We start from the raw sequence: 27,987 nt of genomic DNA, 5'->3' as shown, positions 1-27,987 counted from the left end.
GAAGTCTCGCGAGAGTTCCGGCGCCCGGCCACGCCTCTTTACCCCCGTTCGCGTTGCTTTGGACTTTGTTGTTGTTCAGTCGTTTAGTAGTGTCCGACTCTTCTTTGGACTACAGCTCCCATAATCCTTTAGCTGCGGCCGCGCTAGGGGCTGGAATCTTGCAGGTAAATAAATTGTAGGTCCAGTTTTCCCTTAAACTATATTTATATATCTATAAATAAATATCTCTATATTTTCATGTTAAGGTGACTCGTAAGTCTTCCTTCCCATTTCAGGGTTTTCCCCCAATAAAAATATATATATTTTCCGAAACAATTATATAAACTGTGGGCAACAATACCTGGGCGCGAGTCTAGTTATGTGCTGCGATGCAGTCTACAGAAGAAGCATTGCCTTGAGCAGGCAATGTCATTGCGAGCATATTCCTAAAAACGCATGAATGGTAACTATGTCGCACTTACTGTATAAACTTCATGGTAAGTACCGGGCACCTATTTTTCTAGAAAAAAAGCACTGGTTCTTACTATTTAATCTGCAAAAGCCCTAACCTCTTTCTCTGCTTTTTAAACTTCACTGCCCTACCACCTTAAAAAAAAAAGACTGTTAGGGAATGTATTTATTTTATTTCCCACCATTTATGTCTCACTTGATAGTAATAAAACCTCAGAGCTGTTTACAGGAAGAATCATGGGCGTAGGCAGGGGGGGCAGGAGGGGGCAATTGCCCCCCTAAAAGCAGGGCCGCTGGCCAGCCTGCCCCGCTGCCTGCCCGGTGCCGTCTCCCTTCTCCCTGGCTGGCTGTGGAGCGGGCGGAGGGAAAGCCAGGCAACCGCTTTGCGCGGCTCTGGGACTTTCCCTCCACCTGCCCCGGCGATTGCAGAGGGGGAGGAGGGGATCGGAGCAGCCCGATTTCGGGCTGATCCTGGCTCCCCCTCGCCCCTGCCGATCGCGGAGGGGGAGGAGGGAGTCGGAGCAGCCCGAAATTGGGCTGATCCTGGATCCCCCTCGCGCCTGCCAATCGCGATGGGGGAAGAGGGAGTCGGAGCAGCCCGAAATCGGGCTGATCCTGGCTCCCCCTCGCACCTGCCGATCGCGGAGGGGGAGGAGGGAGTCGGAGCAGCCCGATTTCGGGCTGATCCTGGCTCCCCCTCGCCCCTGCCGATCGCGGAGGGGGAGGAGGGAGTCGGAGCAGCCCGAAATCGGGCTGATCCTGGCTCCCCCTCGCGCCTGCCGATCGCGATGGGTGAGGAGGGAGTCTGATCAGCCCGAAATCGGGCTGATCCTGGCTCCCCCTCGCGCCTGCCGATCGCGATGGGGGAGGAGGGAGTCGGAGCAGCCCGAAATCGGGCTGATCCTGGCTCCCCCTCGCGCCTGCCGATCGCGGAGGGGGAGGAGGGAGTCGGAGCAGCCCGATTTCGGGCTGATCCTGGCTCCCCCTCGCCCCTGCCGATTGCGATGGGGGAGGAGGGAGTCGGAGCAGCCCGAAATCGGGCTGATCCTGGCTCCCCCTCGCCCCTGCCGATTGCGATGGGGGAGGAGGGAGTCGGAGCAGCCCGAAATCGGGCTGATCCTGGCTCCCCCTCGCGCCTGCCAATCGCTGTCACGGTCCGGTCGGCTGGCATCAGGACCAGAGGCAAGATGGTGGTGTAGAAGCAGGAACAGGTGCAGGGCTGAGGGTCCAGCAGCAGGCAGTCGCAGGGTCAAGTAGCAAGGCAGAGGCAAAGGTGAAGGTCCAAGGGTCAAGGAGCAAGGCGAAGGCTCAAGGAACAAGCAGCACAGTGAAGGTTCAAGGAACAAGAAGCTAGGCGAAGGTACAAGGGTCGAGGATCAAGGCGTCGGCAAGGCAAGGGTCCACGGAGCAAGGATCAAGACATCAGCAAGGCAAGTGTCCACGGAGCAAGGATCAAGACGTCGGCAAGGCAAGGGTCCACGGAGCAAGGATCAAGACGTCAGCAAGGCAAGGGTCCAAGGAGCAAGAGGCCAGAGGCAACCAGGCAGGGATAGCGTTGCTGTGGCCAAGAGCTGAAGGGAAAATGCTGGGCTTTTATCCTTCCCAGCTCCTGCCACCAGGTGCAGAGAGGTATCAAGTGGCCTCACCTGAGTGACCACTCCTTGCCTCTCCAGCACAAGCTGAGGTCTTCACCTGTGTGGCCACGCCTTGCTTCTCCAGCACAAGCTGAGGCAGGCCCCAGTCCTGCAAAGCACTACAGGCCCCAGAGCCTGACTCCTGCCCATATTCCTGACAATCGCGATGGGGGAGGAGGGAAAGCCATCGCCGGGGCGGGAGGAGGGAAAGCTGGCAAGGGAAAAGGGAGCTTTCCTTGCCCCGCTGTGGCCCCTCCCCTGCCCCTTGGCCCTGCCCCTTGGCCCGCCCCTTGCCCCCCCTGATTTTCATCCTGGCTACGCCCCTGGGAAGAATAATGATCCTTCTTAGACTTTCATTCTAAATAGATCTCAAATTCAAAGCTAGGGAACAGCTGCTACAACAAAGCTCATGCCCCCAAGATATAGAACCCCTAAAGCAGGAGTTGGGCAACTCAGGGCAAGGGGAGTGGAGGAGAATGTGGCCTTCCAAGCCTTTCTGTCTGGCCCTAAGGGCTCTTTCCAGGTCACACTCCTCACTTGGACCTGCCTTGCACTTGCTTTGAGTGCTTTTGCCTGGCTGGAATGTGTCCTTGAACACTGATAAGTCCTTGGTTGCCTGACCGGAAGATGGTGTGTGTAGAAATTAGTCATAAAGTTATGGGGAACATTTTGCCTGCTTAACTGGTGTGTCAGGCTGCTATCGATAGGCGCAGGAGCAGGGCTATTTATTTTAACTAGCCTAAGTGTGAAGCTGAAATACAGATGGTGAAGCTGTTCTGATTGCTCCTTGATGCTAGATGTTAGATGGTGTCTGTTGAATTTCTGCCCATGCTTTTACAGGTAGGTCAGAGGGGAAAGGGTGACATCATTTCCTAGAAAATGCAGACTAAGAATAAGATCAAGCTCTGAGTTCATTCTATACATACCAGTGAATTAACTTGCCACATTGGGATTAGATAATAGTTGTTCCACCTCAAAGAGAGTAGCTTCCAGTTCTAGACAATTCTGAATGTATTGAATTTCAGTTTTTTCAAAAAACAAATTAGACTCTATTTCGCATCACAACAATCTTTTATAAATAAATAAATAAATAAATAAATAAATAAATAAATAAATAACATGCCTGCTGGCATATTGTTTGGCTGCTCCACAACTGAGCAGGTGACAAGGCTTTTATTCTTTGTTTTGTCGTTTTAAGTTGTTGATGTGTTCTAAATTTAAACCTCATACTAAAGCTTACCTGGCAGCTATGTTTATTTGGCTGACATGATAGAATCCAGTTTGGGAACCAGAAGTTCTCACCTTTTTTTATGTAGTAGAAATGCAGGCATTTTTGCCATCTAAGGGATTTTGTAGGATTTCGGGTGTGTGTGTGTATGGGCAGAATCACACTGTATATCGATTCATGATTATGCCATACTGTACTTGTTGAAACTAATATTGGACCTGTTATAATATCACTCTGCCCAACTTCTATATAAAAATGTATTACATGTGAAAACCTTATCTCAATATTTCATGCCTGAGAAGCTTTTTCAGTTGAATACTTAGTTATTTATAGATGGGACTGTTCTGTTGCTTGTATATGTTGCAAGACAGATACAGCATAGCACAAAGCTGAACGCAGCACATTCTTCAGCTGAGTGGAATTTCCTTCTCTGGATTGCTAGGACGGAGATGAAGGGTTTTGGAGGAAGGTGCTCCCTGGATGTGATTTATTCACAAGGTAACATTAAAGCAAGGCACCTGTGAACTGCATGCAATCGTGAGTCTATCAACCCTGATCTCATGTCGCTTTAATGTCATGCAGCTTCCAGAAAGAATATCCATCTATTCCAGCATCTTGTTCTCACAGTGGCCAGCTAGATACCTATGAGAAGCCCACAAGCGCAACGGTGCTCTCCCTTTCTGTGATTCCAAACAACTGTTATTCAAAGGCATACTGTCTCCAACAGTGTAGGCAAAGCATAGCCCAGGGGTCAGCAAACTTTTTCAGCAGGGGGCCGCTCCACTGTCCCTCAGACCTTGTGGGGACAATATTTTGAAGGAAAAAAAAGTTGAACGAATTCCTATGCCCTACAAATAACCGAGAGATGCATTTTAAATAAAAGGACACATTCTACTCATGTAAAAACACCAGGCAGGCCCCACAAAGAACCGAGAGATACATTTTAAATAATAAGGACGCATTCTACTCAAGTAAAAACATGCTGACTCCCGGACCATCCGCGGGCCGGATTTAGAAGGCGATTGGGCTGCATCCGGCCCCCAGGCCTTAGTTTGGGGACCCCTGGCATAGCCCATTGTGGCTGATAGACAGTGAAAGCCGTATCCTGCATGCTTTTATCAAGAGGATGCAGCAATTCGCTTATGAGGAAAGGCTGCAACCTTTGGAGCTTTTCAGTTTAGAGAAAAAAGCATGTTAAGAGAAGATATAACAGATGCATGGTGTGGAAAAAGCAGATAGAGAAAAGTTTTTCTCCCTCTCCCATAACACGTGTTGACATCCAAAGAAGCTGAATACTGGGAGTTTCAGGACAGACCAAAGAAAGTATTGTATATACTGGAGTATAAGCCAACCCAAATATAAGCCGAGGCACCTAATTTTACCTCAAAAAACTGGGAAAACTTATTGACTCGAGTATAAGCCGAGGGTGGGAAGTGCAGCAGTTACTGGTAAATTTCAAAAATAAAAATAAATAACTTCCTATGCCTTTCCCAGCTGCCGGCAGCGGGGTGGGGGGAGAAGCGGCGAGGAAGGATCCCTTCTTCGCCGCTTCGCCCTCCCTGCCGCCTCACACAGAGCAGGCATAGGACGGGGGTTCGGAGATTTGCAGCGCAGCACTTCTCCAAACCCTCGGTCCTGTGTTTTTCTCCGCCGCCGCCCGCCTCACTCAAGTATAAGCCGAGGGCGGCTTTTTCAGCACTGTTGTTAAACTACAGGTGAAACTCAGAAAATTAGAATATCGTCGAAAAGTGCATTCATTTCAGTAGTGCAACTTACTATTTTTTATTTTTCTTTTAATTTTTACAAATGCTTTCTTTTGGAAATTCCACAGTAATAAAACAAATAGTTACAATAATACAAAAATAAACAAAAATAAACATTGCTATTATATTTCATTAATTACACTCCATTTATAATTGACCCACCTAACGACAAATAATTACAATTACCGGTACAACGAATAAAGGCTTGACACATCTTGCTTTGCATGTCATGCATCTGTCTCATATATTGGTTTCACCTTTTAAGTTGCATTACTGAAATAAATGCACTTTTCAACGATATTCTAATTTTCCGAGTTTCACCTGTATGGAATGCACTTCTGCAGGAAGTAGTGATAGCTTTAGAAGAGCACTTGTGCATTTTCATTAATAAATGGATTCTCTCATGCACACTTTCCCCTAATATACGTATTTTTGGTTGAAGGACTGCACCTTTAAGAGCTTGAACTTGCTTTCCTCTCCTCCTTCCTCCCATTTCATTTTCCTTGTGTGTCATGTCTTATGAGCCCGAGGGTAGGGACTGTCTTAGAATTCAATCTTGTAAGTTGCCCAGAGAGCCTTTTTTTTTTTTTGGCTAAAGGGTGGGGCAGAATTTCTGTAAACAAATAAATGCGTGACAAAATTCAGTGAAGAGCAACTTTCTAAGGACACCTGTGTACTAGTTATACTATACTGTTTCAGGAAGTGTGAATTAGGTCAGTTCACATCAAAATGCAAACCGATCCAAATCACTCATCCACCTGTTCCCAGCCATAGGTGTGGCAAGTATTTTGGGGGGTTTGTTTGTTTAAAATAACAATTGAGCTAAAACACTTTTCCTTTGATTAGTGTTGGGAAGGATGTAGAGGAGCACTTGTTTATTGGAGCACATGCTGCTTAACTTCCAGCCTTGTCCCAAGATCAGTTGCCAACAACAACCTCTAACTTCCAGTGGGCGGTGTATGTGTTGTCAAATTTCCAAGTTTTGTCCAAAGGAAAACAGTGAACATGGGCGGCATATGTTGTAAAGGACAATGAGCATCAATAGCTTCTGTCTCCGCCCCCCCCCACTCCCCACCCCCCACCCCATTGTGTTGCTGATAATTTAGCACCAGGCAGTCCTGTTCTTTCTAGAGAGACCGGGGAAAGAGCAGGCAGGTGGAAAGTGTACCGCAGAGTTTCGGTGTTTGTTGGCTCATGGTTCTGTTATGCTTTTGAAGGGCGTGGTGCTCCTTGACTCAAGAATGAGGATAGTTACTCATTTGCACATGGGTTAGTGAATAGTGATCTCACCTGTTTCCCGTCCCTCTTGGCAGGTGCCCAGTGAAAGTCTTCTGTGCCCTGTGCTCCTTGCATACAAATCATTAGACTTGTGCTGAACAGGGAGAGCCTGGAGGCCATGAGGTATTGTGGACAGGTTGCTGGACTTGAGCTGGTGTATTCACTTCCTGGACAATGACTCTCGGGCTGGAACTCCATGTCCTCTCAGGAAGCCCATATACTGTGCTACAAACCTGTGTTCTCACACGTGGCACCTGTAAGGGAGAATCAGCAGGAGGGAGGAGTGCTTTAGCCCTCCCGTGCCTGCCAATTTTCCTCTGCAAAATGCCTCTCTGCTGTAATTTGTATTTGCAGGCAAGGAGCAACCAGAGTGCTGGAACCACTCCTCTACCTGCCCAGGCTCATTTCAAATACACCTCAGATGTAATTTGTACTTGCTTAATTACATGTGCTTAACCCGTACCACGTCTGCCAACTCTCATTGTATTTTGAACTTGAAGGGAAGAATTGCCAGAGGGAGTGCTTAACTCTTCTTGCTCCTGAAAACTCTCCCCTGCTTTGAGAAGATGTCGGTTTCATAGCTCAGCCTGAGAGAAAACATTTTTAAGTGACATAGGGCAGGGTTGCGGAACCCATGCCTCCCCAGGGTAGTGTGGCAGGTGTAAGGGGAGTTAATACCCAACGAAATATGGAGGTCCACAGATTCCATGCCCCTGACAAGGAATTACCCTATGAAAGAACCCTCAGGTGGGGGAATGAACAGGTTACTCTTCAACCTGCCAATACTGACCTGCAGTGCCTCCCCAGGTCATGTGGCCAGCATGACTAAGCCGCTTCTGGCGAACCAGAGCAGTGCATGGAAACGCCGTTTACCTTCCCGCCAGAGCAGTACCTATTCATCTACTTGTACTTTGACATGCTTTCAAACTGCTAGGTGGGCAGGAGCAGGGACCAAGCAACAGGAGCTCACCCCATCGCGGGGATTTGAACCGCCGACCTTCTGATCGGCAAGCCCTAGGCTCAGCTGCCTGTCCCAATCATATATAAAACAAGCTAAGTGGTGTTGCCTGTGGTTGGCATAAAAAGAGAGTTCATGACAAGGTGCTTGTCCTCTCTCAAGCACAGTCTGTTAACCTATCATTCTGCTGTATTCCAAAATCTTCTTAATCATTATTTTAAAACTGAAAAATCCGGAAATGCCTTTTTAATCATCACCATCATCACCATAATGCAGAGAGTCTTGTGGCACTTGAAGGACAAACAGTTGCATTACAGCAAAAGCCAAGGATAGCCAATTGTGTCCTGCAGATGTTGATGGATACAACCTCCCATCAGCCCCTTCCAGGATGGCCAGTGGTCAAGGATGATGGAAGTTGGGAGTCCAACAACATCTAAAGGGCACCATATTGGCTAACCCTGGCACAAGCTTTCTAGTCCACGAAAACATATACCAATGGTAATACCATAATAAACTTGCTAGTTTTCAGGGTGGCGACTCCATTATGCTTACTGCAACAGATTAGCATGATGGATTGATTATTATTATTTTTTTAGAACAACTTGCACAAGCTTTCCTTCCACGAATACCTTCTCAATAGCTACCCACTCGACTGGCAAGAGGTTATGGAATGCCTTTAAATTGCTTCAGCTATTGTTGAATCAGTACAGAGAAATCCACTGCAGGAGTAAACATTCTTCTGAGCATTCTTCATGCCTTAAAAAAAGAAAAGCAAACAGCTAGGGTTTATTTACTTTACTAACACACCCAGATTCGGAAGCTTTTGCAGGCCAGGCGATAGTCAGGTAAATAAATACAGAACAGAACAGAGCCTTGAGCACTGGGGAATAGTGGCAACAAACATTGGAAGCTGCTTTGTGTCGCCTAGGGAGAAACTTATTGACAGCAAGAGCAGTTTGATGTTGGAACTAGAATGGCAGCCGAGGTGGTAGGACTGAGCTGAAATCTGTCAAAGGAAGTGCTGGGCTTAGCCTCTGCTCCTTCCAGTGTTCCTACCTAAGTTGGCTGCTTCCTGTTTGCTATTTCACTAATATATGCATTTTTATTTACGCTTTAGCATACTACTGTGTATAGGTCTACATTGTAATAGCGTTGGGCAGCAGCATTCGGCGGAGAACTGAACCTCTGAATTTTGCCACCGCATAAATTCCTCACAGTCCTGTTCTGGTCTTGCAGAGGAGCTCAAGGGGCTGGGCAGCAAAGCAGCAAGGCAAGGTGTCGTCACACCAGGGAGGGTTTAACTTGGCTCCAACAAAGGCAAGATGGGACCAATGGTTTGAGTCAGTATGTAGTCTAGTGATTAGAGTGTTGGGTCTAGGACCTGTGATGCAAATGGTTCAAATCCCTTCTCAGCCACAATTCTCAGGGGTTGGTGACTTTGGGGCCACTCAACGTCTACCTAACCTACCTCACAGGGTTCTTGTGGCGATAGTATGGGGAGGGGGAGAACCATGCACCCCACTTGGAACTCCTTACAGGAAAGGTGGCCTGTAAATATAGTAAATTTATGAATAAAGGCTCACTTCATGGTGTCTACTTGGCGATTTCCATTCACCTCTCATATATTTTATCTTGATCATCGCGTTTAGCTGAACACCTGAGGCAATGCCCTTAAACATATTTTTTTCTTGTGCACCACTCAGAATCCTAGCCCACATCAATACGTGTCCCTTGTCGTTTTGCCTTCCCTTGAGGGCCTGTGGCCTTTCGAGAAAGAGTCATCCGAACCATGAAGAAAGCCTGTACAAGTCGGGCATCTGATGCTCAGCAGGTGCGGTGATGGGGCAAAGCTAATTAAAAATATATAAAGGGGAGGGAGGAAGAAGCAATCCTGTTAGCTTGCTGGTGGCTTCTGCTGTTGCACTCAGATCCTGCTTGAGAGCTCCTTATAGTCACCTAATTGGTCGTGAAGAAAACACAATGCAGGACCATATATAGGACTGTATATAGGGCTTTGGTCTGAGTCAGCAGGGCTCTACTAAGGTACTTATGGCCCCTGGATGTGGGATTTGGGAAGTCACTCTCCGTTACTTAAATGAGCCCTGATGGATCAGACCAAAGGCCCATCTCGTCTAGCATCCTGTTTCCACAGAGGCCAGTCAGATGGCCAGGGCAAGCCCACTGGCAGGACGCGAGGGTCACAGCATCCACCTCACGTAACAAAAGCTATTAAAAGTACAGAGTAAGGACACCCCCAGCATCAGAGGCAGTATACCTCTCATAACCATTTGCCAGGGGTAATGGTGGGGGAAACTATTGCCTTTATGTCCTGCTTGGCAACTGAGAGACGAGGATGTTGGGCGGAATGGACCTTTGGTCCAATGCAGCAGGATTATTAGGTTCTTGTGTTCCCCTTAGGTAGATATAGGCCATTGGAGATACATAATGTTACCTTTGATGTGATGTGTTCTGTTACCCAACCATGTGCTAAATGGCACGGTTGAGTGTCAACAAAAGAAATCTTTCACAGACTTGAATGGATTGCCTGATTTCTGACTGTTGACCTGTTTGGGGAACTTGTTTCAAGAATGAAAATATCTAAAGTCCTGATGCAGAGGGTTCTTGTTGGTAAATGTAAAGTTGGGCAGTGGGTTGGAGATGTCCGGGTCATGGCTTCCAGTTTCCATGAATCAGCGGTCCTGCCACCATAGGAGGCAGCACATACACAATGGAGGGCATGGGTCATGCATTTGGATGTGCCAGTATGCAGTAGAGACTTCCATATTACAATTTGTCCATATCCTTGAGCAGATTTGTTCAAGATTTGCCCAGAGCTGAATGCAGTACTCCAGATGAGATCTGGCTAGTTCAGGAGAAAGCAGAGCTATTGCCTATGGTTTTGTTAATGCACCCTAAAATGCACTCGTCACTTGCAGCAGCCATATCACACATTTTGCCCAATATCTCTTTGATAATAGTATTTGTCTGAAATATTCCAGATAAACCTAATCACAGTTCTAGACATTTCTGCTATGTCGCACAAATTAACAAAAAAAGGGACAAAAAATTCTTCTCATCCATTTTTTCAGCTTTTTTTGGGGCTATTGTGCTCAGACTTGACTTCTGCACTGAGAGTGGTTTAATCAATTCTTCATTTTTCTTTGTGCACCATCAAAGTTTGAGTCAGTCTTCCCTTACTCAGACAATGGATTGAACAAATCTTTAATGTAAACCACTTTGAGTCATTTCTTTGAGTAAAGTGATTAATAAATATAAATCATCATCATGTCTTTAAAATAATGGAAATTTGTTCACCAGAGTAGGACAGAGCAAGGCAGAGCTTTCCAAACTGTGTGTCGGGACACATTAGTGTGTTGGCTGCAGTGTGTAGGTATGTCGCGTGAACACTCCCTGTACTCCTCCCAGGGCTGGAAAGGGGTTAGTTTAACCCAGGCATCCCAAACTTTGGCCCTCCAGATGTTTTGGACTACAGTTTCCATCTTCCCCGACCACTGGTCCTCTTAGCTAGGGATCATGGGAGTTGTAGGCCAAAACATCTGGAGGGCCACAGTTTGGGGATGCCTGGTTTAACCTCCAGTTTGCTAGTAAAACTGAATTACCGTGACATGAAATGATGCACATTTTAAAAGTGTTTCACCAACATGAAAAGTTAGGAAAGCTCTGAACTAAGGAATGGTAATGAATAGAGGGGCTGGGTGGGTTAGTCTTTTGCTTGGGATGCATCAGTAATATATTGTTCATGTTCCTTTTCTCCAAGTGGTGGGCACCTAAGTTTCCTTTGGAAATGAGAGCATATGAGATGATAATAAGGTTTATTTGCACATATATACAGGTGGAGCATAGGTGGAGCTTCACAGCACTAAACAATGCAACAGATGCCTTACAAGTTCACTGTTCCCCAAGAGATTTCTAGGGAAACCACCAGAGCCATCATGATTTATTAGAGAAAACAGCTTTGCCCTTTGTGTCCCAATCTACTCCAGTTACAACCATCCCACCTGCTTTCTTCGTTCACACTTACCACATGTGCAGCTTACTGGTGGTCTTCACATGGAGGCTTTCAGTGTGGCCCACGCAGTGCCCATGCCAGCCCTGCTGCCAAATTCATTCTTGGAGAAGAGCACTTTGGAAGTGATAAGTCTTGGTTGTCTCTACCTCTGCATATTGTTGGCTCTCCTGCCTTCCACAATGGGCACCATGCACTACTAGCCAGATCCATCAAAGGAGAAAAGGATGAGGGGAGATCACTGATAGATATTTATTTGCATCAGCAACAAGCCATTGCAGTTTGTGTGCAAAGTACATACATATGTAAGACAATAAAGCAGATGAAATTGCCAAACTGAGTTAAAGAGTATACGTTTTAAAACTCAGAGCACATATCCTTGCCCTTATTTTAATGACAGTTGCTGAAAATGCTGTGGTGTTTGCCATCACCAGCATACATTGATCCACAAGAGAAAACAGATGGAGTGTGTGGGTCTGAATGAGACCAGGCCCCACCCACCACCAGCTGGAACATGGTACCTGATCACCAACCATTGGGGCCAAATTCATTTTTGCCCCTGCCTTACACAGACCAAATTAATTAATTCCACAGTAGGGGCAGGGCAAGGAAATGAATCGGTGTAATATTTATATCCCACTTTTTTTTAGCAACAAATGATGATCTCAGAGCTGCTCACAATAGCATTAAAAAACAATCAAAACACTGCAAACACTGTAATATCAAATGCAATAGCATATAAAGCAAACAACGACACCAAATTCATCAAAACAATTGATACAGTTCAACAAAGTCATAGGCAAATCATCTTCCTAAAATGCTGTCTTCCTCCAGAAAAGACCAGCCAGCCAGCAGTCTCCGTTGCAAGGAAAGAAACCTGACTACCCGGCCAGAGCCACTAGGATAATTTCTGGGAGTTCTACCAGTTCATCCAGTTTGGCAGACTGTTCACAGGCATTAACAGCCATGAATCACAGGGCTAAAAGGGGCTCTGAGGTCGTTCAGCTCATCAGTCCCTAATCTCACTTCAATATCTGTCTGAAAATCACTGCAGGAGACCTAACCTCTGACACACCACCACCAACATACTGCACTGTTGAAAGGGAATCGGGGAAATAGCACACAAAATTCAACATCTGGAGGAGAAGACCAGAGATACTGGCCCCCAAATGAAACTATTCCCAAAGTCCCCCCACCCTGATCCTACTGTAATCCACTGAGCAATCACCTCCTTTTGCAATCAGGTGGCTTGCCTTAGGTTGCAATGTCCAGGTGCACTGTTCAAAGCCACCATCCAAAAATCCTGGGCCTGGTAATAAGCTTTGAGGGACACTAATCTTTTGTAATCAAATGCTATTGTTAAGGGAACCGGGCAAGATCATTTCATGACTCAGGAAATGGTGAGCTTCTTTCTCAGAATGTTCCCCCCTACATCTTATCATTTGTGCTACGGACCATGCTTTTCTCGTAGGCCATTTAAATCCACATTATTCTCCTTGCCTCCATTTCCTCTCCTATGAACACAGCCAAATTCCCTTACTTGCCAGAAACTTTTATAAGGCTTGGTTATATTTGCAAGGTTCTCTCCAGATTTTAAGTGCTGCAAAATGCAGGCTTCATTTTTCCTTCAGTTGTCCTGTCCTGTCCGTTTCATCTCTGAAAAGCCATGTAATGATACTCTTTGACGCGTTCCACTGTGGAAGCGAGGTAAAGGTAAAGGTAAAGGTAAAGGGACCCCTGACCATTAGGTCCAGTCGTGACCGTCTCTGGGGTTGCGGCGCTCATCTCACTCAATGGGCAGAGGGAGCCGGCGTACAGCTTCCAGGTCATGGGGCCAGCATGACAAAGCCGCTTCTGGCGAACCAGAGCAGCACACGGAAACGCCATTTACCTTCCCGCCGGAGCGGTACCTATTTATCTACTTGCACTTTGACGTATTTTAGAACTTCTAGGTGGACAGGAGCTGGGACCAAGCAATGGGAGCTAACCCCATCGCAGGGATTCGATGTAGCAGTCAAAATAGAACATTCCTCCCTAACATGCATTTCAGTTGGACTTTTAACCCAGGAAACCAGTGGTTTATTGAGAACCAGTCTGAGTTACAGTTTATAGCTCAGTGGTAGAGTACATGCTTTGTGTGCAGATAGCCCTGGGTTCTTCGGTTCCTGGCATCTCCACTTAAGAAGAACCCGGGAAATGGTATTGGGAAGGACCTCACTGTCCCTGAGATCTTGGAGTGTGGTGCCTTCCAGATTTTGTGCAACTAACCCACAGAGCCTAGGGCTTGCCGATCAGAAGGTCGGCGGTTTGAATCCCTGCGATGGGGTGAGCTCCCGTTGCTCGGTCCCAGCTCCTGCCAACCTAGCAGTTCAAAAGCACATCAAAGTGCAAGTAGATAAATAGGAACCGCTACAGCGGGAAGGTAAACGGCATTTCCGTGTGTTGCTCTGGTTCACCAGAAGCGACTTTGTCATGCTGGCCACATGACCTGGAAGCTGTATGCCGGCTCCGTCGACCAATAATGCGAGATGAGCGCCGCAACCCCAGAGTTGGTCACGACTGGACCTAATGGTCAGGGGTCCCTTTACCTTACAACTCCCATCATCCCTGACCATTGGCCTTGTTGGCTGGGGCTGATGAGGCAACACCTGGAGAGCACCCCACTGGCTACCTCTGGAGTCGGCAATAATGGGATAGGTGGACAAATTATCTGATTTAGTAAAAGTTGGTCACTGTATATATGCAGTGAAATGCCCATCATAGGAACATAGGAAGCTGCCCTAAACCTGTTTGATGAGCTGTGCAGTCTAAGCTCAGTTTTGAGATAAAGCACAAGAAGGGAGAATGGGGGTCTCAAAGCTGCCCATCCACACCTGGTCAGTCTTCCCCCACTATGATGAGATGCATTATATTTCTCTCTAAATTACAGTCATCATTTGTGAACCGTAAATAGATCTAAATAATTAGATATGCATTAGCATCAATAGATACAAATTAGCACATGCAAATTTCATGCCATTTGCGTCCTTGTTATTTCATGAAGCATTTCCTCTGGGAGTGGCTAAGAGGTGTTCATAACTCATCAGCCTAGCAATATTCTTTAGCAGGGTGGGGGCTGGTGTACAAACAGGACTATGTGTTCTAGAATCCTAGAATTGTAGAGTTGGAAGGGACCACAAGGGTCATCCAGTTCGGCAAGATTAGTAATAAACAATAATCTGACAGAAAAATTCAATATTTCTAAAGGCACCAGGCAAGGATGCCCAAGTATTTAGGGATTTGGCTGACAGCAAAAAATATAAATTTATTTAAAGATAATTATGAAAATATCTGGAAAGAAATTTAAAAAAGATTTGGAAAATTGGAAAGGTTTAAAACTCTCATTTATGGGAAGAATTGCCGTGATTAAAATGAACGTTCTCCCCAGATTATTGTTTCTCTTCCAGAATATCCCAATAATAAAAGGAATTGGACAATTTAAGGATTGGCAAAAAATATTATCAAGATTTGTATGGTTAGGGAAGAAACCAAGGATCAAATTAAAAATTCTAGTGGACAAAAAGGAAAGAGGTGGATTTGGAATGCCCGATTTGAGATTATATTACGAAGCATCTTTCCTTTGTTGGCTTAAAGATTGGATTATGTTAGAAAATACAGATATTCTAGATCTAGAAGGGTCTCAAAATATATTCGGGTGGCATGCCTACCTATGGCATGAAAAGGTGAAAGCCCACAAAAGTTTTTTAAACCATGTATTCAGAAGGTCAATTTATGAAGTGTGGGAACGAAATAAAGCCCTACTAGAAAAGAAAATGCTATGGTGGGTTTCTCCGGTTAACGTGTTGTCAATACAAAAACTCAATATGGAAGGGAAGGGAGTCACCTATGAAGAAATTATTGTCAAAACAAAAGAGGAGTATAAATTAAAAACGTTTGAACAAATCCAGGATCAATTGGCAGGATGGTTACAATATCATCAAATAAATGATTTGTTTCATAAAGATAAAAGAAATCTGGGCTTTGAAGAAAAGGAATCCAAATTCCAAATTGAATTGTTAGGAAGTAATCAAAAATTGCTGTCAAAATGTATAATCTATTGTTAGATTGGTACACCATGGACGAGGCAGTGAAAGAATCAATGATTAAATGGGCTATTGATTTTGGGCACAATATAGAATTTGATGCATGGACAAAATTATGGAAGGAGAATTTAAAATTTACGGCCTTGTACAGTTTTAAAAGAAAATGTCATGAAAATGGTTTATCGTTGGTACTTGACACCTGTCAAGTTAGCAAAAATGTACAGATTACAAAACAAGGCATGTTGGAAATGTAAAACATCAAATGGTGAATTTTTCCACATGTGGTGGGGGTGCACTAAGATTAAAATATTTTGGGAATCGGTGTATAATGAATTAAAAAGGATATTTGGGGACACTTTCCCAAAAACACCTGAAGCCTTCTTACTGGGGCTGATGGACAAAGAGATTGCAAAATCAGACCAAAGGTTCTTTATGTAAGCCACTGTGGCAGCCAGAATACTAATTGCCCCAAAGTGGAAATCACAAGAAATACCTTCAATAAGGGAGTGGCAAATGAAGTTGCTTAATTTTATGGAAATGGCCAAACTGACCTGCAGAGTCCGGGATCAGGACGATGAGAAATTCCAGAAAGAGTGGAGTAAATTTGTAGTTTATGCTAAAGACAATTATAAAGGAATGAAAACGTTAGCGGCTATGAGATAGATCCTATATCTTTGATTTTAAGTTAAATTGGATAATATGCGAGAAGATTGAATTAATGTACCTGATTTGGGGGGGAGGGAAGTCAAAGCTGGAAAAAGCTATATGTTGTACAGTTGTCAATTATTTATGCTATAAATTGTAAAAAATTGGAAAAGAAATCAATAAAAATGTATTGGTCCAAAAAGGGGGGGGGGGTCATCCAGTTCAACCCCCTGCAACAGAGGAATCTTTTGCCCAATGTGGGGCTCAAACCCACAACCCTGAGATTTAGGATGCTGTACTGACTGAGCTACTCACTTTCTGCCCAAACAACCCAAATTCAGATAACTGTTAAAACTTAAGTTCTACCGTATATTCCGGCGTATAAGACGACCTTTTTTACCCAGGAAAATCTTCTCAAAAGTCGGGGGTCGTCTTATACGCCGGATGCTGAGGAGGGAGAGCTGAAAGCCCCGTGTGTCCCTTCGGCTCTCCCTCCTCCCTCCATGGAAAGAAAGCAGCAGCCACTTACTTGCGAGTATATCCCAAACTCTATATTTTAACTGGAAAAGTTGGGGGGCATCTTATACACCCAGTCATCTTATATGCCGGAATATACGGTATTAAACATTCTTAAGGTACAGTTCACTCCGCTAACCCACGATTCTTCTGAAGCCAGTACAGGGCAGGTTCTTGCAGAATAGAGAGTCTTCAGCAACATGTAATAGAGAGGCGCCCTCAAGCTGTGAACACAGGTGTATAAGAGCGTCTCCATTTTCATCTCTGAAATGTGCAAATATAACTCACCGTTGCTGTGATGCTTGGAGCACGATACTCAAGAGGAGAATGTAAGCTTGCTTGTGCAAGGGTGCTTAAAAAAAAACCCCAAAACACTGCAAAAACAAAGCAATTAGTGGATCCTCTATGTTAATGCCTTCTGCTTCATGCTCAGCGCATCAATCTCATATCATCAGAGACCGCAAAGCAATTAGCCTCCATGTGGCTCCTTTATAATGCAGTGATCCTGCCTGAGGGTTTTCTGGAGTAGGAGACCTTAGCCACATACACCAGAGACACATGCAGCAGTGTGAAGTGACAAAATCCAGACCACTGGCAATTCTTTTCAACCTGCTTAAAACAGACCTTTGGTTAATATATAAGAACCTCTTCTCTGCGTATTCTTTATGTATTGAATATGCAAAGAACCTTGAATCACAAATGAGACACAGAAAGAATGAGTTGGTTAGCAGAGATTTGGTAGCTGCTTTGGGAGGGAATTGATAGTTTTCTAGTTGTTTTATTGAGGGTAATATATGTGCTGTAAGTCACTTCCAATGGCCATTACCTGGAAAGGTGACCAATAAATATCTAAAATAAATAAATATGGTTATCTTTTTATGAACCCCCTTTCTGTTAAAATTGCTCAGAGCCTATTTAGCATCTCTGCAGAGAGAACTAAATACCTCCCAGATTAGATCTTAGCTTTGGGTGGGCTAACCTCATAGAGGTCAAAGCTTTCACTGTGTACACACCATACATTTAAAGCACATTCCTCCCCAAGAATCCTGGGAACTGCAGCTTACTCCTTCCAGAAGTTCAGTTCCCAGAACTCTTAACAAACTACCCTTCCCAAGATTCTTTGGGGGATGCATTAAATGATTGGTGTGTGCTAATGTACTCCCTCATTTAATAAATCTACCTTCTAGCTGGCACACAGAAGCACAGAAAACAAAGCTTGGCTTGATTCTAGTTACCAGGAGTGTACCTAGGAGTTTGGCGCCTGCCAAGAACCACAGGCCTAGGAGGGTACAAAAATCGCTTCTCTGGCTCGGAGTGGCTATGAACTCATCCACTCCCACAGACTGCTCCTCCACCACTCCGGGTGTACACATGACATCACGCGTGTGACACAGACGTGTGACATCACACGTGTCAGGATGAGTCTGTGAGGCCCAACAAAGCCCTCTGCTGCTGTGGGGAGACCCGGCAGGGCCCAGCCCCTCAAGATTGGGGGGGCTCAGCCCTATCTCCGCATACTGGGGGCGGGGGCGGCTGAGCTGTCCTTATCCCCATAGGATTGGTGGCTATGATAGCCCAATAGTAGAGCACATGGTTCAACCCTCAGCATCTCCATATAGGAGCTGGGAGAGACTTCCTGTCTGAAACCCTGGACAACCACTACCAATTAGTTGTGCCCCTCCAGATGTTATTGGAGTCTAACTCCCATCAGCTCCAGCCAGGATGGCCATTGATTAAGGAGAATAGGAGTGGCACTCCAGCCATATCTGGAGGGTCACAGCTTCCCTGTTCCTCGTGTAAACAGTACTGAGCTGGATGGAGCCATGGTCTGGCTCGGTGTAAGGCCCCTTCTTGTCTTCCAATCCATGGGTTCTCCTGCAGCTCCAAGTTTCTACCCTAATTTAACAACAAGAAACACTTAGACAAATTTATGAAAGATAAGGCTCTCAATACCTACCCTCCAGCATCTGATGCAGCATGCCTCTGAAAACCAGTTGCTGGGGAACGTGAGCAGAACATGGTTTTGTCTTGCTCATGGGCATCTGGTTTGGCCACTTTGGGAACAGGATACTACACCCAGCAGGGCTCAACTTATGTTTACAAGCATCTAAGCAGCAACATCTATAATTTTCTCTTCTGTGAATGCCCCTGAAGCGATCAGAATTCATCCAACATGTTTTAATGGTTGCCCTGTGGGAGGACTGAAAGAGAGCCATCCTTTCATGCCTTTGTCCTTCTGACATCCCGTACCTGCTCTAGCAAAGATGCCAACACTTTTGTAAATTGTGTTCCGTAGAAAGGGAGGGATGAGTCAAAAGTAGTGGAACGTATGTCATTATGGCTGGACTGCTTCAGAAGTGAGGTGTTTATGCTGGCTGTAATCTGATTAGAATGTAGTACGAGCAATTACACATTACCAGAGGGGAAGAAAATCAAGTTATGTTGCATCTGCAGGATGTGGGAAAGAGCTGGAAATATTAAAGGCAACACACTGCTGCTGAAGCCTAAAGGAAGATGGGATTATTTTGTAAAGCCCTAAGATTTCCCCTGTGATTATAGCAGGTGGTATATTAGGAATTGTCAAGAGAAACTCTACTTAAAACATGAGCCAAAGCATTTTTGTGCAAACGGCACAGCAAGCAATGGACTGGAAATATAAGGGTTCAAGGGCCTATAGAAAATAGAATCACAGATTTGCAGGGTTGGAAGAGACCCCAAGGGCCACCTAGTCCAATAGCCTGAGGAGAATTCAGCATTCTCAGTTGCCACAGAATGCTATGTGAATGTTTGGGGAAGGTAAGGAAATGGGGGAGAGGGAAATGGCTGGTAGAGGGCCTGGCTGTAACTCTAAACGGGAGCACTTCACATTGCAGAGTCCCACCTGCCGTCACCATCATGTGTGTATATACTAACAGATCATTGTATATACTAATAATGGACTCAAAACAGCACCTAAAGAATTATCCCCTCTGAAAAAAAGGTTTCCCCTCCCTCACAGCAGTCTAACGAGGACTGAACATGCTCAAAAATGAAGAAGTGGGGATGAAATGGAATATTCTGGGAAATGGTATGCCTGGCTGGCTGGCAGCCTGAACAGAACCACTCCATACTGCAACATTTTGTTGCAGATTCAGTGTGTGTGTGTGTGTGTGCGCACACACACACACACACACACACAAACGTGTATGAAAGAGGGAGAGATGGAAAAGTAATCTGCTGCTCCAGAGAAGCGGACACGGAGCAATGGATTCAAACTACAAGAAAGAAGATTCCAACTAAACTTTAGGAAGTACTTCCTGACAGTAAGAGCTGTTCGGCTGTGGAATTTGCTACCAAGGAGTGTGGTGGAGTCTCCTTCTTTGGAGGTCTTTAAGCAGAGGCTTGACAGCATAGCTGCCAAGTTATCCCTTTTTTTACAGGGATTTTCCCTTATGCTGAATAGGCTTCCTCGCGAGAAAAGCGAAAACTTGGCAGCTATGCTTGACAGGCATATGTCAAGAATGCTTTGATGGTGTTTCCTGCTCGGCAGGGGGTTGGACTGGATGGCCCTTGTGGTCTCTTCCGACTCTATGATTCTATGATTCTATGATTAATTGGATGCTTTTAGGTGTTTGTCCGGGAGAACCTTTCTCCTACAGAGGCAGTGGAAGCAGTGGCTTCGCTCTTCCAGTTTGTAAGACTGGGCTTTGGTGGGCTAGAGAGTGCAAGTCATATGAGCTAAGAACAACTTACTCCCCCCTCTCAACTAACTGCCATGGACCCTCCTAAGTCCAACATGTCAGAGCATTACACTGACCGCTACACAGTTATTAGTGGGCATGATCTTCTGCTTGAAGGTGAACACCTCTTTCAATCCGCTTCGGAAGCGATCGTGCAGCCAGGCATAGAGGAAGGGGTTGCAGCAGGAAGAGCTCATAGCAAACCAGTGGCAGAGCAGCTGGATCAGAAGGAAGTAGTCCTTGTTGATGAGGTTGATGTCAATGTCACGGAGGACGTTGAAGACGTGGATGGGGAGCCAGCAGACGGCAAAGGCGGCCACCACCAGCACAAGCAGGCGGAAGATCTTCCTCTTCCGCAGGCGGTCGAACTCCGCCTGGTTCTGCGTTGGGTGGCCAGGCACAACGCGGTTCTTCAGCTTGATGGAGATGCAGATGTATGAGAGGGAGACGGCCGAGAGGGGGAGGATGTAGGTGATGATCAAGGTGCTGTAGGCATAGACCAGGTGCTCTTTCCCCTCTTCCATCCAGAACTCCTCGCAGATGGCAAAACCTTCCTTCTGGAACTCCACATGGTAGGTGTGGGCAATAGCGGGGGCCACCAAGGCACAGGAGAGCAGCCAGATCCCACCAATGATGTACACACAGGTGGTAAAGGAAATGCGCTTCTTAAGGAGGTGCACTGTGGTGTAGTACCTGGGGAAAAGAGAGGAAAGACAGTGACATCCCTCCTGCTGCTTTCTCTTACGAAAGGAATGGGGAACCTGCAGTCCTCCGGATATCATTGGACTCCCATCAAGCACAGCCAAAGGATGGGGAGGATGGGAGTTGGGTGTGTGTGTGTGTGTGTGTGTGTGTGAGAGAGAGAGAGAGAGAGAGAGAGAGAGAGAGAGAGAGAGAGAGAAACTGTGTTATTCTGAGTCAGTTCATTGGTCCATCTAGTTCTGTACTGTCTACTCTGACTGGCAGCAACAATCCAGGGTTTGGGGCATGGGTCTTTCTCACCCTTTCTTTCTCTTACCTGGGGACTGAACCAGGGATCTTCTACCTGCAAAGCAGATGCTCTGCCACTGAGCTACACACACACACACCCCGACCCAGCTCCAATGGGAGAGAGGATAGCTTCTTATGGTTAAGGATACTTAAGATCAGTGGCCAACAGCTGCCACCTCAAACCAGAGGGAGCCTGCCTACAGGAGAGCAGCCCGGCTTCCCTTGCAGAGTCTCCTGTTTTAATTCTTTTAATGGGATTGTTTTGATTTTGTATTCTATATAAGCATGTTTTTCAATCTCAATGGGGATTGATGTTTATAACTGGTTTTTATATTTTGTAAACTGCTTAGAAGCCTGTTTTGGCATATATTGCTGATTTATTGGGTCTGTTTTATAGATTGTTGTATGGCTTTTATTGTAGCATTCTTTCCCCCCTTGTTTTAAGGCATGCTTTCTGCTCTTAAATTTTTGTATGTTTCTTGGAGACTCCTTATATGTGAAGCCACTAATAAACTGAATAAATAATGCTGATAATAATTAAGTGGCATATAAATTAAACTAATCATAATAATATAAATAATATATTTTTTTGTAAAAAGGTGAGGCAGCATGTTATCCCTTCCTGACAAAGAATTCCCAAAAGCTTGCTATCCTACCATAATCTATGCTGCCGACACAGTGCATAAGACCAGCAGCCACAATGAATGACCCCCAAGGTCCCTTCCAACACTGTAATTCTATGTCCTATGTCTTGAGCAACTTAGAGGGTCAGAGACAAATGCAACAGTAATCTTGGGTACATTCCCTGGTTCATGCAGTATGCTCACTGTCAGCAGCAAAACCCCTTACGTGTCTTATACATGTCCACTCGGGAAACCACCCCACTGAGTTCAATGGGGCCTATTTTCAGGGAAGCAGATGCAGAACTATAGCTTCTGGCTGCCTTCTCCAAATAGTACTTGCACCATGTTGGATGTCTTTGACAGCTCTTGCTATACTCAGATCCTGGTAGAGTTCCCCACCCACACCCACTGCTGGTGGAGGAAGAGGGGGGCGGGGGGAGCGCACCGCCCCTGGCAGCGTGATCCCGGTGGGGTGCCATCGCGGCTGCCCCCCCCTGCGCTGGGTGCCATGCCCCCACTGGTGGCGCCACACCCCCACACCCCACCTGCTCTCCGCCACCGGAGCATAAAGCTCCGCCACTGCCCCCCACCCTCGCCCCACCCCATCCCTGGCATGGGCCATAAGTGGTTTCTGTTTTAGAGCAACACCGGCAATATTGCAGTTCAACAAGAACCACCAGAAACACGAAGAGTACTAGCAAATGGTTAATGATCAGCCCCAGAAAATCCCAGGGCTGCACACAAAAGCAGCAGAAGGTCCGTGTATTTAGTCAAACATACCGTTCCTCTTGCTTTGATTTCATTAATATTCCATTTCTATGCCAGTTAATTAAACAAGAAAGGACTGTCACAAGGCAAAGCTGGTGGTGGAAATTACAGCCTTCCACCCCAGAACAGCTCCACTCCTCGGGAACAGCAATTATTCCATCAGAAGCCTTGTTGCTGAATTAAGTCACGGGGGGAAGTAGCTATTGGGTGGGGGGAATGAAATAACACAGGCTTTTATTTCCATTCAGAGGCAAGACTGGTATTGCACAGCGGGTTCCTACCAGCCACTCCAGAAACTCACCAACCAGCCAGAACACTCCTTTAGATCTGATTTTTCCAAATGTGTTTTTCCGCCTCTCTGAAGTGTGCTAAAGCTTGGGTTTCGAGAGGTAAAGTCAAAATGTGCCTTGAAGCCCTTTGGAACTTCAAAGAGCTCAGCGAGAGGGAAGAAGAAAAGCGTCCCTATATTTGCCTGTGTCAGGTGGAGCCCAGACTTCTTGACCTCAGGGAACCTTTTTTCACATGATGGGCCCATCTGCCTCAGAACACTTATGTGTTGCAGAGCATTCCTTGGTGCAATTGAGGGTGCAATCTCCATGTGCTCCAGGCCTATTGGGCTTAGCTGTCACCTGGCGCAGACTACATGCACCATGCTGAGAATGGGGCTACAGCTCAATGCTGGAGGGGTGACTTAACCCTCCAAGGCCCAGGGCAAGTGCACCCAGCTTCCCCAAACACACACACCTGCACTTATGTGTGTTCAGTACAGTAGTTGCACCCTGGCTATAGAATAGCTTATCCAAATATGCTTGCCTATGGTGCCTGGTCTTTTCAGTGCCAGGCGAAGATCCTTTTATTCACACAGGCTCTTGAATCATGTTTTAAAATAATCTCGGGCTGTTGTAGCCTACAGTTCTCAGAGTGTTTGAACTGTCAACCCCTTTTCTTGGAGAACCATGGGGATTGTAGTTCTTTGTGGGGAACAGGGATCTCCCAAGAACTCTCAGCACCTTTAGCAAACTACAGTCCCCAGAATTCTTAGGGGGAGCCATGGCTCTTAAAGGGGCATCATAGTGCTTTAAGTGTACTGTGCGGATGAGACCACCAAGAGTCACTGCCAGTCAGTGTAGACAGCACTGAGCTGGGTGGACCAATGGTCCATAAAAGGCAGCTTCCTATCTTACCATTGCCTACTAGATTTATGTTGCCGTGGAAACATCACTGTCCTGCTTTTCAAAGAGAAAAGCTGCATTCAGCCACCTGAACAATTTGTTTCTCTGCAGCAAATAAACTCTCATAATATTAACCAGAGGTTGGAAATAATACATAGCAGTGCAACACACACACACCACGCACAAAAAAAACTCCAGCAGACAAAGACTTCTTTCCTTGATTGCTGAGAAAACTCAGCGGCAGCTCAAATAGGGATCATTCTCTGGTCTTATCCTGTTGGCTCGACTAGACCCTCCTGGGGAGAAGAGTAGGGACGAAATTAGCTTGTTCACCTACTTGGCTGCTCACAAGTTAGAAGCATGATGAGAGCCTGATGGTCCTGCAGTGGGAAAGGGGAAAGGGAAGATGGTTCACAAAGTGGGAACGGCAAACAGCCAGCGATGTCTTTGTGGTTTGGTCCCAAGTTGGAAAGACAGCAGGAGAAAGTATCCACTTAATGTCTACTACCCTGTAGCATCCTTTGGGCTGGTCAAGTTAAAACAGTAGGGCATCTGCAGAGCACAAAACCCAGGAAAGTGATGGGCTTGCTTGTAAGCATCTTGATATAAGGGCCAGTTCTGTGAGGAGCTGCAGCTCAGGGGTACAGTGCAGGCTTCACAAGGTTGCAGAAGGTCCCAGGCAGGGCCAGCCCACCCATGAGGTATGTTGAGACAGCTGCTTCAGGCAATGGAACCTTGTGTGGCTGCTCTTGGCACCGCCACAGGAGAAGTGAGGAGAAGCAGCAGCAGTGGTGGCTTCCAGCGAGATCTCGCAAGATCTCACAGAGCTCATGTGAGATTTCGTGAGAATTACACAAGGAGATCTCGCCGGAAATCACTGGCATGAGACCCTGGTGAGGCTTTGGCAGGCGGGCAGCAGGAGGACAGCACCTTCCTGTTTCGCCTCAGGTGGCAGAATGGGATGGAATGGCCCCGCTCCCAAGTTCAATCTCTCACATTTGCAAGTAGGGCTAGGAAAAGCTTCCACCTGAAACCTGCCACTTTGTGTAGAGCACCTGCCACTTTGTGTAGAGCTCACTTCCCCAACCTGTTGAGATAAGGCTAAGCAGGATTTCCTCCCAAAGGTACCGTAATTACGTCTCTTCAATGAAAAGGTGAGTTTAAGATGCAACCCACTGGGCTGCAACAAAAGTGCAGAACGATGGAAAACATTTGCTACTGGCAGTGACTGATGATGAACAGTCTTCTGTCAAAGCAGTGGCTGAATGCGAGTCCTTCTGAAAAGTACTAATGCATTGGTAGGCAAACTAAGGCCCGGGGGCTGGGGCCTGTCCAATTGCCATCTAAACCTGGTCCGCGGATGGTCCGGGAATCAGCGTGTTTTTGCATGAGTAGAACGTGTCCTTTTATTTAAAATGCATCTCTGGGTTATTTGTGGGCCCTGTCGGGTGTTTTTACATGAGTAGAATGTGTGCTTTTATTTAAAATGCATCTCTGGATTATTTGTGGGGCATAGGAATTTGTTCATTCCCCCCCAAAAAAAATATAGTCCGGCCCCCACAAGGTCTGAGGGACAGTGGACCGGCCCCTGCTGAAAAAGTTTGCTGACCCCTGTACTAATGGATTGGTTTGAGGCTTAATAGCTTTGTTCTCTCTCTCCCCCCCCCATCTATTAGCCCCAGCAGCACAGTCAAGGAAGATGGGAGCTGTAGTCCAACAATCTATGAAGTAACCTGGTTGGCTACTCCTAAATCAGAGTATCAGTTGGGGACCAAGGATTAAGTTCAGATCCATTCATAAAGCTCAACTCTCTAGTCACCTCTCTTAGCCTTACCTAACTAAAATGAAGGGTGGACTGCATAGGTTGGTGCACTGGAGTCCCCTGGATAACGAACCAATCAGGTTGAGCAGGGATTTGGCAGAATCAGGTTGAGGTAGCCCTGGATTAGACTGGGTCCACCTGGAGAATGGGTAGGCAAACTAAGGCCCGGGGGCTGGATGCGGCCCAATTGCCTTCTCAATCCGGCCTGCGGACAGTCTGGGAATCAGCGTGTTTTACATGATAGAATGTGTCCTTTTACAGTGGTGCCTCGCTTAACAAATGCCCTGCTTAACGAAATTTCCGCTTAACGAAAGGATTTTTCGAGCGGAGGTTGCCTCACTAGACGAATTCGTTTTATGAAAAATTCGTCTAGAGAATCGCGGTTTCCCATAGGAATGCATTGAAATTCAATTAATGCGTTCCTATGGGCAAAAAAAAAAAAAAAATCAATGCATTCCTATGGGATTCGCTAGACGAATTTTTCGTCATAAGAAAAGACCCGTGGAACGAATTAACTTTGTCTAGCGAGGCACCACTGTATTTAAAATGCATCTCTGGGTTATTTGTGGGGCCTGCCTGGTGTTTTTACATGAGTAGAATGTGTGCTTTTATTTAAAATGCATCTCTGGGTTATTTGTGGGGCATAGGAATTCATTCAATTTTATTTATTTTCAAAATATAGTCTGGCCCCCCCACAAGGTCTGAGGGACAGTGGACTAGCTCCCCGCTGAAAAAGTTTCCTGACCCCTGGTCCTGGAGCAATCTGGAGCTATCAAAAGAGGTGGTGGTCTGGCAGCAAGGATGGGAATGGGGACAAGGGATCGAAATCTGGATCAATCATTCAGGAAGTAGTTACCTGTCCACTGCGATAGCCGTGAGGGTGAAGACAGACACATATACCGTCATGGGCTGCATCAGGAACACAAAATAGCACAGGAACTTCCCAAAGACCCATCCCTGGGGGTTGAAAGCGTATGCTAGAGTAAAAGGGACACAGGTTGTACACATCAGCATGTCAGAAAAGGCCAGGTTTCCAATGAAGAAGTTGGTGACATTGTGCATTTTCTTAGTCTTACAGATGACGTGGAGGAGGAGATAGTTCCCAAAAATGCCCACCAGCACAACCAAAGTGTAGCAGGGGATGATCAGAGGCTTGAAAGACTGGATCATCTGCACGCCGGTAAACTGAGAAGTGGAATTGGAGCCGTTTCTGAGCTCAACCTCATAAGTGCTGCCGTTGGAAGGGACATGGACCCAGCGACCAGTGGATTCCATCAGCAGGCAGCAACCAGGGACTGCACATAAAAACACAAGGAGGATGGAATTGCAGTGAAGCAAGTCTTCTGAAGTTTGCTTTGGGGCCACCCTGTGTGCACAGGGCCCTGGATGACTGACTGCTCTATTTTGCTCTGGGATGAAAGGCTGATGTATCTATTGCACAAAAGGAATACTGGGTTTAGCTTGCCTGGTGCCAGAAGACATCTTCTATTTCTCATGCAAATCTGTATTCACAGGCTACCCTTTGAAGAGCTTGCTTCTGCAGCATTCGCAGCTTGCAGGGCAGGATGAAATGCTTTCAAGTTTGACTCACTTACACTCATTAAGCTATAATACTATCCTCCCCCACTTTGATGCCTTTCCATTTTCTTCTGGGTTGCCTCCGTTGCTTCTTCATTATATGGCTCTTGAGTCCCAAAATTGCAACATTGCCACTACTTTTCAGGGGAATGACTGGCTCCACTGGTGCCTGAGAGATAAGATAGGGAAGGAAGGGGGGAAAGGAGGTTTAGAATGACAAGGAATCGGGTAAACAGCTTTCCCCTAAAGACAAGCAAACTGGAAAACATGCTAAAAGACATGACAAGCCCAGAGAGATGTTAGATGGAGAGCTTCAGGATTTTGCCACAAAGCAAATTGTAGTTTGGCAGGAAACATCCCACTGTGAAGTAGGAATGTATAAATCTGCCAATTTCGGTTTACCATTTTTCAAACCATAAGTTCAGTTCTCTGCATTTCTACATCAGTTAGTGATTTTAAAAGAAAGTCTGGTGAAAATTCAATAGCATTGTACTGCAAATTTATCCCAGTATGCACATTTTTGCAAAGAATTTCCTCCTAGTAAAATGCATTTTGCCTGTTATTTTCATGGATATATGCATTTATATGCACCCTAGTATATGCACACATTACTTGGTTGGAGAAATGCACCGCAGCTATTGTTTGGAAAGTGCTAATCAGGTATGCTCTCCTTTAAATGCAAACAGAATTAAATTTCTCTCCCATCCCTAAAGTGGAGGCAGCTCTCTGAGAGC

The 27,987-nt window shown here is 46.0% G+C and overlaps 1 protein-coding gene and 1 long non-coding RNA gene across 2 annotated transcripts; one reads left to right on the top strand and one right to left on the bottom strand.

The window, feature by feature from the left end:
- The first annotated feature begins 38 nt into the window (after nt 1-38).
- LOC148683477 (uncharacterized) lies at nt 39-27,965 on the top strand. Its single transcript, XR_015947043.1, has 2 exons — nt 39-164; nt 26,746-27,965. It is a non-coding gene; the product is annotated as an uncharacterized LOC148683477 (long non-coding RNA).
- Nucleotides 20,226-26,950, bottom strand: LOC118096877 (prolactin-releasing peptide receptor-like). Its single transcript, XM_035139204.3, has 2 exons — nt 26,532-26,950; nt 20,226-20,993 (listed from the first exon to the last, which is right to left on the bottom strand). The coding sequence occupies exons 1-2, from the start codon at nt 26,948-26,950 to the stop codon at nt 20,360-20,362; spliced, it is 1,053 nt and encodes a 350-aa protein (XP_034995095.1). The 3' UTR covers nt 20,226-20,359.
- Nucleotides 27,966-27,987: the final 22 nt, after the last annotated feature.

The sequence above is a fragment of the Zootoca vivipara genome, chromosome 14, assembly GCF_965207765.1.
Source record: "Zootoca vivipara chromosome 14, rZooViv2.hap1.1, whole genome shotgun sequence".
NCBI classification, from domain to species: Eukaryota; Metazoa; Chordata; class Lepidosauria; order Squamata; family Lacertidae; genus Zootoca; species Zootoca vivipara.
Note: the sequence above shows the minus strand (reverse complement) of the source record. Positions and strands in the feature narration are given on the sequence as shown.